This window comes from Elephas maximus, chromosome 9 (genome assembly GCF_024166365.1).
Source record: "Elephas maximus indicus isolate mEleMax1 chromosome 9, mEleMax1 primary haplotype, whole genome shotgun sequence".
Taxonomy (NCBI): domain Eukaryota; kingdom Metazoa; phylum Chordata; class Mammalia; order Proboscidea; family Elephantidae; genus Elephas; species Elephas maximus.
Window position 1 is genome coordinate 59,874,285 of NC_064827.1, and position 13,010 is coordinate 59,887,294.

The 13,010-nt window shown below is 36.2% G+C and overlaps 1 protein-coding gene across 1 annotated transcript in view; it reads right to left on the minus strand.

Annotated features, from left to right (window-relative positions):
• The window catches only part of SVEP1 (sushi, von Willebrand factor type A, EGF and pentraxin domain containing 1), a 194,867-nt gene that overhangs the window by 78,911 nt on the left and 102,946 nt on the right, over positions 1-13,010 (minus strand). Inside the window, exons 12-18 of the mRNA XM_049896872.1 lie at positions 12,117-12,311; positions 10,533-10,654; positions 9,266-9,374; positions 5,182-5,346; positions 4,249-4,482; positions 2,788-2,949; positions 1,300-1,461 (exon numbers count right to left, since the gene is read on the minus strand). Of these exons, the coding sequence (XP_049752829.1) occupies positions 1,300-1,461; positions 2,788-2,949; positions 4,249-4,482; positions 5,182-5,346; positions 9,266-9,374; positions 10,533-10,654; positions 12,117-12,311 (1,149 nt within the window). The remainder of the gene's footprint in view (positions 1-1,299; positions 1,462-2,787; positions 2,950-4,248; positions 4,483-5,181; positions 5,347-9,265; positions 9,375-10,532; positions 10,655-12,116; positions 12,312-13,010) is intronic.

The window sequence follows — 13,010 nt, forward strand, 5'->3', positions numbered from 1 at the left end:
TATAATCAGTAGGAATGTTAGTCAGATAAGTTTAAAACCTGGAAGCTTAAGCTTTTCATTTCTTATCATTTAAACTGGTCCGGATTAGCAGAATCAGCATCTCCTGAGAACTAGTTAGAAATGCAAATTCTCAGCCCCCGCCCGACCTCCCGAATCCAAATTCTGGGGCTAGGGCACAGTCATCTGTGTTTTAAACAAGCTGTCCACACTGAATTTTGAGAACAAAAATTAGTGGTTCTCAGCTTTTCCTGTTACTTCAGAATCACCTGGAGGAACTTGAAAAGAAAATTGATGTCCAGGGTCTACCACAGACAAATTGAACTAGAATTTCTAAAATACTGATTTAAATGTGCAGGTGGTTCTCGTGTGCCTCCGGTGTGGAGAACCACTGATGAAAACCTTCACACAGGAAGAAATCAAATGTCATAATTCATAGAATAATATACTTTCATAGTTTCAAGGAACATTGGACAGGGCCTCATTTTATAAACGAGGAAACTGAGTTCCTAGTGTAATTATCTTTCTGTCATATCATGAAGCCACATGCCTATTACTGTCTGAGGCCTGGGACCAAGCCTTGTCCTTCTGTGTATTCCTAATAGCACTTTAAAAAAACCAGTTGCTATCTAGTTGACTGGGACTCATGGTGACCCCCTGTTTGTCAGAATAGAACTGTGCTCCATAGGGCTTTCAATGGCTGATTTTTTAGAAGGAGATCACCAGGCCTTTCTTCCAAGGTGCCTCTGGATGGACCCGAACCTCCAACCTTTCAGTTAGCAGCCCAGTGCAATAAACATTTGCACCAACCAGGGACTCTCTAATAACACTGTTGTTGCTGTTAGTTGCCATTGAGTAGATTCTGACTCATGGCAACCCCATGTGTGCACAATAGAACTGCTCCATAGGATTTTCAAGGCTATGACCTTTTGGAAGCAGGTCATGACGCCTCACATCCGAGATGTCTCTGGGTGGGTTTGAATCACCAACCTTAAGATTAGCAGTCCAGTGTTTAATGATTTGCATCACCCAGGGACTCCTAACCCTAAACTCACTGCCACTGAGTCGATTCCCATTCACAGTGACCCTATAGCGACTTCCTGACATTAACATAACGTTTATACTAAATGGCTGAACAGCAAATTCTCTATGAAGAGACAATTATTTATATTCTTTGCATACTGTAGACATATGGTTTTGCTGAAAATATTCTACTCCTCCGTGTGTAGAATCTAGTAGATTTAGAGAAATATTAATGTCTAAAGCTTTGACAGACGGCTCTGGGTTTAAAGCTTTGATAACCTCCACAGGCAGAAATGTCCACAGCTCCTCTTTTCACGGTCGAAGTGTTTTCTGGACATAAGAGGCAGCTCCGGGAACCAAATGCTGGCTGGTAAGTGCCCAGAGGACACGATTCACAAGTCTCAAGTCCATTTGATGAGTAGGTACCTTGCTGACACTGAGCTAAAAAGAAAACGTTACATGATTAATAGCGATGACATTAAACTGTACAAAATTAGCACCGTGCATGATAGAGTGAACTGCGTTTTAATTTAGGACAGAATGAGGGATATGAAGAACTCTTCCTCCGATTAGCCGACACACACATTATATCCTAGACTCCCTCCTGCTTCTGTATACTAGCAAGTTTTAGACTCATTTCCAATCACTTCTTTTATTGTCTAGCACAGTGTTTGACATATAGAAGTGTTCAATAAATAGTTGTTGAACGAAGTTAGAAATATACATCTCAAAAAGGTGCTATCATAGCAACAAACTGTACACTGGGACGTGGAAATGTTCTCCTGAGTGACAGAGATAAAACCTTAAATTGAGCTCGGGCCTCATAACTACTTGGCACCTTTGCCAGTCTTCATAAGAACTGGCCCTGCTACCTCTTACCTAGAGACACCATTGCATTTGAGGGCTGGGAGAGTAGAAAGATAAAAGAAGTCTTAGCATCAAGCTCAGAGAGGGTGGGTAATTTTCTTGAAATTCATAATGATGGCTTGTAGTAGAGCAGAAGTAGGACCAGGTCCCCAGACTCCCAGTGTACTGTCCTCTCCTGCCCTTGTCCCCAAATGACCCTCACCTTCAGCATTGCTAGTATTTTTAGTGCATTTCCAATCACTGACCACTGGTCCTAAGCTTATAATTGTCATTAAATACTCGCACCTACATTTGCAACAATGGCAAAGAGGTACCATTTTGAAATTCCTATATTTAGGTATGTCTTTTACTATAACCTTAATTACGAAAGCATTTTCAGAGTGCATCAGCATTCCCATCAGGAACTGTCATTGAGGGTAACAGTAAAAATATTTTGAAAATATTAGATATTTTAGTACCATGAATACCTAACTGTAGTTATTCACTTCCATGTAGAGAACTGATCTCATCATATCAAGTACTAGTGTAACAAAAGTTAACAAATGCTAAGTGTCACGAAAGCCCTTTCCACCAATTAATGTGAGATTCAAGAAAAATCCAGGCTAACTGACGTGGATTGGAGTTATCGATGTGCAGTTTGTCTTATAAGAGGGTAATGGGATGTTTCCATAAAGGAAGGTAAGTTAACCTTTTTTTTAAAGTGGGGAAAGTATTCGGGTAATAGAATACAGCATTCAGAATAGAAACACTCAGGTAATAGAAAAAATAAATAAATGAAGTGAACAAATTAATAAAATTTCTTTAAGTAATGCTCTTAGTTTATTCTAGTTGCCATTTAGATTTCAGACCTGGGAACAAAATTCAGGCTTCCCTTGGTCAAAATCTACACTAAGCCGCTACCTTTACATTCGGAGATGGTTCTCGAATGGAGATACTTGGTGTACGTCCCAGCCGGACAGAGTTTGCACTCAAGCTGCCCTTCTTCATCCTGATAGGATCCTATCCCACAGCTTTCACAGACAGAGTGCTCCAGAGAATAATAGGTTCCCAAGGGGCAATTCACTGAAGAAAAAAGCAGGACACACTGATGAACACAGTAAACTACTGCAATGGAACTCACTCAGGCTCTTTTTTAACAAAGGGCATTACAAGTAATAAAGCATGTTTCCACACATTGTTGTTGTTAGGTGCCATTAAGTCGATTCCAACTCATAGCAACCCTATACTCAGTGCCGTCGAGTCGATTCCGACTCATAGGGACCCTACAGGACAGAGTAGAACTGCCATAGAGTTTCCAAGGAGTGCCGGGCAGATTGAACCACCGATCTTTTGGTTAGCAGCCACAGCACTTAACCACTACGCCACCAGCGTTTCCAGCAACCCTACAGGACAGAGAAAAACTGCCCCAAAGGGTTTCCAAGGAGCTCTTGCTTGGCTGCTAACCAAAAGGTCAGGAGTTCGAATCCACTAGCTGCTCCTTAGAAACCCTATGGGGCAGTTTTACTCTGTCCTATAGGGTCGCTATGACTCGGAATCAACTTGACGGCAATGGGTCTACAGTATATAACAGACACCATGACTGTGATTCAGTGGATTCCTTTGACCTCTGTACTGGGTACATGTTGACAGTCTCCCTCATTTGAACGATCATCTTTGTCTTGGCTTAATAAAAATCTTTTTTGATTAAATTCGAGTCTGGGGTCTTTTTCCCCTACAACAGGGGTGATGGAAATGTTTAGGAACTAGATAGAGATGATGGTTGTATTACATTGCGAATGTTGTACAAGCCACTGAATAGAACATTTTAAAATGGTTAATTTTATGTTATATGAATTTCACCTCAATTAAAAAACAACAGAAGTTAAGGCTTAGGTGTTAGCTGCTTGCTGGGAATCTTAGCTACACCACTTATTGTCTTAACGGGTGAGACTTACTGAGTAAGCTCTTCAGCGTCTCTAGCTTCAGTTTTCTCATCTCTAAAACATGCTTAATAATTATGGTACCTCATAAAAAAAACAACTCATAGAGTTGTTAAATAGGTTTACACATGAGAAGTGCTCAGATGTGGCCAAAAAGCATTAGCTATTATTATTATTGGAACTGTTGCTGAAAGCTCTGAGGTCTAAAGATCTATAAATAAAATGAAGATGTAAGCCCCTCCCTTAAAATAGTTTTCTTGTCCTGACCCTTAGTGGTTACCTACACTCTTGAGACAAACTAGTAATGATAACAACCACACAACAATGTTTCATTTCCATATCCCTTTATAGCTGTAAAACAGCTTTACCATCTCATTGGATCCCAAATGCACTAGCTATTTTTGACTGCAGGGAAGTAATTGCAGGAGAAACTGATTCTTACCACACATACGCCCTCTCAGCACCGAGCCTGGTCTGCAGAAGAGGAAAGCCTTTTCTGTTTCTAATGAATTGCTATCGGCTACAAGGATTTCAGAGGCAAGTTGAAAAGAATACATGGGCTCCTCATCCAGGGTCCTTTTCAGTCGATTTGTGATAGTTTCCAATGTCTTAATGAGTCGCTGCTGGTTTTCCAATTCAAGGGTATCATTTCTTTCATCAGGTAATGGCACACTAGCTGAGATGAAAACAAAACAAGATAAAACATAACACACACACATACGGTGTTTTGGGAAGCCATCCGTAGTTAGTTTTCACCAAAAATAAATAGCAAATTCAAGATATTTCAGGAAAAAAAAAACTCAAAAAATAAACTCAACCATCACCTAAGAACACTATAATTTTTCTTACTCCTTTTGTCATATACTGGATCTCCTTTTGGGGGGAGTTCTTCATTACAGCATATTAAATACCTGCAAATTCCTGCATTTTAAAAACACACCATAGCCCATCATGCCAAGATGAAAACAAAGCAGGGGGTTTGTTGCTTTAAGAATCATAAAATATATCTGTGATATTAAAGAGCAAATAATGCCAAGACTTCATTGATTGGACTCTCCCTAATTCTCAGTTGGTAACCCTGGTGGTGCAGTGATTAAGCTCTAGGATGCTAACCGAAAGGTCGGCAGTTTGAACACACCAGCTACTCCGTGGGAGAAAGATGTGGCAGTCTATTTCCATAAAGATTACAGCCTTGAAAATCTTATGGGGCAGTTCCACTCTGCCCTATAGGGTCGTTATGAGTCAGAATTGACTCAAAGCAATGTGTTTAATTCTCAGTTCAGGGTGATTTCCTCAAATACATGGAGTATCTGAGAAATAGGTTTTCAACCAGTTCCACATATCATTTTTTTCATACAGTATGGTTTATCCTTACCTGTAATGTTAAAAATTAACTTAATTTTGTAGTCAGATATTGGGGCACCTCTTTTGATCCGTGAAGGTCTGGCTTTGCTGGTGCCCGTGGGCGTTTCTTGCATGACATCCACAAAGTCATCGTAAGAGTAATCCAGCCTATTAGCTGCACCCCAACCGCCTGGCCCTGGACAGTTGAGGCAGAGAAACAAGTGATCATCCAGTTGCATCTTTATCACTGTTTAGGTCCTGATGTTAAGCCACAAGAAACAGATCTGTTAAAGTCAAATTGCCCTTGACCGTTTCCTAAATTGCCCGTAATGTACAGCATACAAGATTTGGTCTAATCTTATATTATAACTTTGAAGCACTTCATATTAGAGTTAGATTACCACTGAATTGGACTAAAAGAAGAAAGAAAAGTCTCTCTGCATTTAAACCATTCTACTTCTGAGTTAAAGAGCCCTGGTGGTGCAATGGTTAAAGTGCTCAGATGCTAACTGAAAGGGTGGCATTTTGGACCCACCAGCTGATGTGCAGAAGAAAGATGTGGCAGTCTGCTTCCGTAAAGATTACAGCCTTGGAAACCTTTTGAGGCGGTTGTACCCTGTGTTATAGAGTCATTAGGAGTCTGAGTCTGCTAGACAGACATGGGTTGGTTGGTTTGTTTGGACTGCTGAGTTAATTAGCTTAGCCTTAGAGGTAAATAGGGGGCGGGTGTAAAATTTTAATCAATTCTTATTTCACTTCTGGGTTTGCTTTATTCTTCTTTTTACTTATTTATTTTTCTTCTTAAATATAAATTTTTAACCTTAATGCTTTGTGTGAGGATTACTCAAGATACCTACATCAGGTTTTGAAGGTGGGAGGTAGTTCATGAAGGTAGCACATAAGTGTTTGTATCGTGCAACTACACTAGAGGCAACGTGGATGAGTGCAATTCTCTGGATGTCCCAGATATCACTGTAATTAACACTCTGGGTTCAGACTGTGGCTTCTTGATGTATGACATAAAATTCTGTGATCTTAGTCAAGTTACTTTCATCTCTTTGAGCCCTAATTTTTTAATATGTAAAATGAGATGATTCATACCTCATAGGTTGTGGAATAAATGAGACAATATATATAAACTACCTAGCTCAGTATTCAACTCATTGTAAAACTTCAGCAAATGATATTAACATTGTTACTCAGTTATGTGCTTTAAAAATCAAAGTGTATTTATATAGGCCTGTTGATTGAAGTAACTTTTCGATTAATTTATATTTCTGGCTATTAAAATTTACTGGGCCCCAAATTTTTGTCTGTTCACGTAAATATTTTTCTATAAGTGTTATGTATTTATTATAGACAAAGAAATTAGACGAGCAAAGAGAAAAACATAAAAACTAATCTACAATTCCACCACATAGAAATAACCACCATTAATATTTTAGGTAAGCTTTTTTCCCTATGAGTGTGTGTGTGTGTGTGTGAGAGAGAGAGAGAAAGAGAGATGTATATATGTATATATCTGGGATAAAAACAAACATAACACCCTTTTAGCAAAACAAGACTATATCATATATATTATTCGGTAATCCTTTTTCAAATTTTTTCACCTAACTACATATCATGGCATACGTGTGTCAATAAAGAAACATCTACCAAGCTACTTCTAATAGTTCCAAAGTATTCTCTTCTGTAACTATACAACTATTTAACCAGGCCTCTACTTCTAGACCTTTAAGTTATTTCAAAGTTTTAGGACATCCTTGTACGTACAGTATCTCATCAAATCTCAGACACCCAATGCAAAGACACGTCCCAATTTCAGAGATGTCAAAATGAAAAATATGCATTTCAGGATTTATGAACTATGGGACATTTTTGCACACTGGCCTGATTTTTATCAGAAGTGGATTTTCTGGGTCTGAGCATATGAACATTTTTAATCCTTAGCTACAGATTGCCAACTGTGCTCGAATTTCTCCTCTGCATACAATATGTGTGTGTCTGATGTCTTTCCCTCCATTCTTGCCAACTCTGGGTATTAAAGTTCTTATTCATATTTGTTTATCCAACAGGTCAAAATGGGCATCTTATTTTAGTTTTAATTTGAATTATATGATTATTATTAATTCAAACATATTTAAATATATTTATTGGCCCCTTGGATTTTATCCATTATGACTTACCAAGGTGTTTTTATAAATCTTACATTTATCTTTTGGCTCCTTATTGGGAAGACATTTAAGGAAGAAGGCTTGTCTTTAGGATCCTGTGTATGACTTGCCAATGCCTGAATCTCGAAAACCGGAATTTGGATCCTTATTAGATTAGAAATGTCAGCTATTTCATAGCCCTACGTTGACAACTGACTCCCTCTTTGTGAATCTTTGTACCCTCCCAACCTACCTCAACATCTGGGATGGGAAACTTGGGTCATGTGTTTAACAGAAAAGGTGTTGTTATTTGGACTGTACCACTACCAACATCACCATTAGCACTACTTTTTTTATTCCTATCTAAAGCCTTAATTTCTAAAATGTTCACTACAGAATTTATCATAATAGTTAAAATCTGAAATCAACTCAAAAGTCTACCAAGGAAACTGTTTACATAAATTATGGTAAATGCATTTGATGAAAAAATATGCTGCTATTAAAACTGCATGCAAGTAGAATACTTAATAAATGTCCTCAATATAATGTTAACTAAAAATGACTGCAAATAGTAGGGAGATTCTCTCTCACACACACACATAGTTACATATGTATAATACTAAAGGAGTTATTTCAGGGATTATGGATTACCTTAATTTTATTCTTTGTTTTTTAGCATTTTTCAAATTTTTGTAATATATATGTACAAATGATATTTAAAAATTGTTTAAAGTCTAAAGCAACAGTCAACATCACTTGCAATGCTAAATCACTAAAAGTATTACCAGTATTAGTGTCAGAAACAAAGAGGATGTTTGCTATAATGTGAATGAGTATTTACTGCTGTCTCAAAAACCCTTTTAAACTCTCTACTTATAAAAAAAAAATTTTTTTTTTTTTTGATACTCATTTATCCTTACAGTGGCTCTATGAGGTTAGTACTCTTACATTCTCATGTTATAGATGAGGAAAAGGCACAGAGTGGTTTGATAACTTGCTCAAGACCAAGTAGTTTGGTTATACAATCCATGTGCTTAATTAACCACTATACTCTTTTTTAATAAAAATAAGAATAATTACTGGAAAGAATGATAATTTTGCAAATGTAAAACCCAAGAGATACAACTGAAATCTCCAAGAAATATTAAGACAATAAACCAACTGGGCAGATATACCAGCAAAAAAATCACATACCAAAAATAAATGACAACACTCAAGAGAAACGTGTTCCTTAGAACAATTGGTTATACAAAATCAGAAGGGCAATATTTGCCCAAAAGCAAAGATGAGAAAGCAGGAAGGGATAGCAATTCAGGATAAAAGCAAACAGGGAAACTAGAATGGAAAGAGGGGGAAGTTAGGCGCATTGTGTGGAATGGAACCAATGTCATGGGACACTTTGTGTACAAACTACTGAACGGGAAACTAATTTGCTCTGTAAACTTTCTCCTAACGCCCAACTTAAAAAAAAAAAAATCACACTCCATATTTAGGACTAACATTAAACAATGTGCAGAGTCTACATGAAGAATACTTCAAAATTCCACTGAAAGGTATATTAGACTCGAATAAGTTGAGTTTGAATATATTCTGGATGAAGTATCTGAAAATTTTACATGTGTCAACTCTTTTAAATTAATATACTTAATTTCAATTTAAATTCAATACCATATAAAATTGGTGTTTGTATTTTACAACTCTTATTATCCTCTTCTAATATTAAACCAATTTTGCAGTCATAATTTGGTTTAATTTTCTTAGTTGTTTATCATCCAGAAGAATTTTGGCTAATATTTTGAAATACTTTATTTCAATTAATTAATAAAGGTTAATTTTATTAATAATTTAGTTAAGGAATAAATTAATAAACGTTAATTTTTCTAGTATGCCCCATTCTTCTGGAATTATTTCTTGTTTTGCAGATTAGTTTTGCGAACTACCAACATTAAATAATTTAATTACCAATTGCAAAGCCATTTTCATAGTCATAATTATATTCTAGGCAATATTTTTTGGTCAGGTCCTCCAGTCTGCAGTCAATGTCTTCGGCATCATTACAAAATGATGGGACCTGCAAATAAAAAATGAACAGGCTAAAATGTAAATCACATCTCTGTGTGCTTTGGATAAGCCCTTTCCTCCTCCAGCCTTCACATCGTCTTCAGCAGGAGGGAATGAAGGGCCCAGAGCGCTTCATAATCTTGGCAATTTTATATGTTTTATTTACACCTGCGTCCCTAGTTTCTAGGATAGAACAGATACTGAATCTTCATTAAATAAATGAATGTATATTTAAAATCACATTCTGATTCACTATACCAATTGTAGTAAGTGTAACTACCTACAATTTAGTTGTGGTATACACTGAATTTAACACACACACACACAAATCTTTTTCAGACAATTTGCAATGCTGGTCCCATTTAATTTCCAAAGGATAGTTCACCAGTTTAGGGTGGGGTATAGTTAATATGAGGCATATTGTTGCCTTTTCAAATATAGATTTATAGTGATAGTGATCTAATGAGTATAAAGTGTTCTTAGTTTGCTGGCAATCATTTCAGTGTTTTTTCTCTTTTTGGAAATTGGTGTAGTAAGTAGATTTATATTTAATGTTATTCAACAAGTGTTTGCTAAATAAATGTGTTAATATTTTAATATTAATTAAAACACAATATTTTAATGTGTTTATAACAGTGCTTCCCTCATAGCAAGTAGCACTATAAAATGTTTATTAGTAAATGAAGTGCTGTCCACTCTGTTACAGATATAAATATAACACATTTCTCACCCTTAAGATGCTCAATACAGTTAAATGTATTGTTCTGCTTTCCCTTAATCACTGAAATATTCCTAAAAAATATAAAATCATTGAAATATTCACTAGTTCCACATTATACAAGAAATACAGTCTATAATCTTTGGGGCTTTTGTCAGACTTTAATAAAGCAGGCTTTCTCAAGCCACATGGACCCTTCTCTGACTTTTTGACTCAGCGAGTTTAAAAAATTCACAAAAGTTTTAATACGGATTTACTTAACAATTCATTCCAGAAGTCCAAAACCCACGAATAATTCTAAATATTAGTAACATGTTTAGACCACACACACACAAAAAGAAGGAAATAATCAGGACAACAAGTTTAAGTTGTATGTAATCAAGAGGCTATGAAAAGGAAAACATTGTTCTTTCAAATATGACAGACAATAAAGGGATACTGGTGACATACCATTTTCCCCAGGGTAGTCTCAAAAGCTTCAGAAAACTTCTTCAGCAGATCCGTATCATCACAGCGAGTTGCTTTGTAAAGCATCTCAAAGGACTTGAACCCATGATTTGCAAAACGTTTTACTGGAAAGTGTTAGGCAAAACAGCTTCAATTGGTTAGTGTCTTCAAAAGATTTAACTTTCTATGGAATAATTATAACTTAATATTTTAATTCTAACATGATTTATGAGATTGTTATAAAGACCTGAGATGACAGTTAAGGGAAATTTCTAGGCATTCATTGATTGTAATAAATAATGAGCCAAGCAGCACAGTGCTCAGTTACCCAGTGATAAGAGTTTGCTTTTGATATATTATTTTTTACCTTCCAATCATATGAAAAAGTGGGCATTTAAGATAATAAGGGATATAAAAACTGTTTTCATATATTCTTGGGAATTAAAAAAAAACCCTGGCTGGGTCAAAGATATTATGTTTTCAATCAATTTTGTTGTTAGGTGCCATCGAGTTGGTTCCGACTCACAGCGAGCCTATGTACAACAGAACAAAACACTGCTTGGTCCTGTGCCATCCTCACAATCATTTTTATGTTTGAATCCATTGTTGAAGCCACTGTGTCAATCCATCTCATTGAGGGTCTTCCTCTTTTTGCTGGCCCTCTACTTTACCTGGTCCTTTTCTCCATCCAGGAACTGGTTCCTCCTGATAACATGTCCAAAGCAAGTGAGACAAAGTCTCACCATCCTCACTTCTAAGAAACACTTGACATTGAAAATTTTCTAAATTTTATGTGCAACCATCTTCCCTGGAAGTGTAATTTCCACATAGACAAATTTCTGTGTAGAAGCTTGCATGGTTAGACTCAGCAAGATGTCCCCAATATTCAGAGACAATGCCTCTATATAAATAGCACTGCCATTAAAATCTTCACCTCTAAAGCTGTGAAAAAGGTGAATAACATTGCTTCTATTTACTTTTCTAATTTGGAAAAAATTAGGTCAAGTACGTTGGCTTTTTTTCCTGAGAAACTGGCATTTAAATTCCATCCATGGTTCTGCATCAAGATTCACTCCAGAGAATATTTATTTACACTAAACAAGTAAATTGGATTTTTTAAATAACAATACATGTTTAAGATCATAGAATAGCTTAATTTGTATCTAAATCAAACCTAAAGAGAATACAACTCATCTATTTCATCACATATATAGATCTTATTTTAAATATAAGCCCTTCTGCAGACTATAAGACTGTATTTTAAGATCAAGTTCAAAGTCAAGAATGATATACTGACAAATCTCTTTAGATATTTCTGGTAAATACCAATGAGAGGGTCAAGACGGTTTTGCCTTCAACTGAATTTTGTTCTACAGGAATTCAATCTCTAGGTTAATACTTTAAATTCAGGACTAAGCATTCCTCTTAACCACAAACATGTGGAATTCCTGGTACTATTTTCCACCCATCAAATCTGATTCCTATAATAAGGCAATTTTTCTCTTTAATGCTTTAGAAACATGCAGATGTGCACACATCCACACATTCACGTACACTAAAGGGGTTCAGAATAAAGTTAAAACTTACTAGCACAGTCTGGCCATTCAGTGGAATATGGAGGTTTCCAGATACCATCTTCGTAAGCACAGTAATACTTCTCAGTAGACCCTTCTGTGAAATCATAGCCCTCCAAGCAACTTAACGTACAGTTAACCCCAGCACTATCTTGAGTACATATAAAATCCCCATTTACTGGTGCGAACGGAACTTCACAAGGAGAACCTGTGCCAAAAAAAAAAAAAGTATTTTTTATTCAGATACAATGTTATGAGAAATATAAAGAAAATTCCAGGAGTCTAAGCTGAATTTTGAAAAGGACTCCTCTTGCTTACCACTCTTTCTAGAAAAACTTTCACCATAAACCTTTAGAGGGGATTGTAGCAATGTCTGCTTCTTGGTTCCTAGGTGGCTTTATGTTGAAAAGCTGTACCTCTGGGTAATTAGTGGTTGTGTCTATTTTATGAAAATCTAAAAGTATTTCTGATTTCACGTTGTTATTTTTTGCATTCTCTTAATAAAAATGAAAACACTATATAGCAAATTAAGTTTTTAGACTCTATGTCCTCAGCATTCAAAATAGGATTAGGACAATAATACTTTATCACTCCAGAAAAAATATTAATAAACATTAATTTAAGACTCTCCTGGAAGAAAGTATTTCTATTTATCATGAAGGCAAATGGACATGAATGACAATTGGAAACCTAAGTTAAATCTATCAGTATTCTAACTTTAACAATCCGCTGCTCATAGCCTATTTTCTTTCATAAAATAGAGTGCTATAGCAATTAGCTATATCAAATGTCAACTAGATTTTTTGGGTCTTAGTGGTGCAGTGGTTACACACTCGGCTACTAACCAGAAGGTCAGCAGTTTGAACCCACTAGCTGCTGCATGGTAGAAAGACGTGGCAGTCTGCTT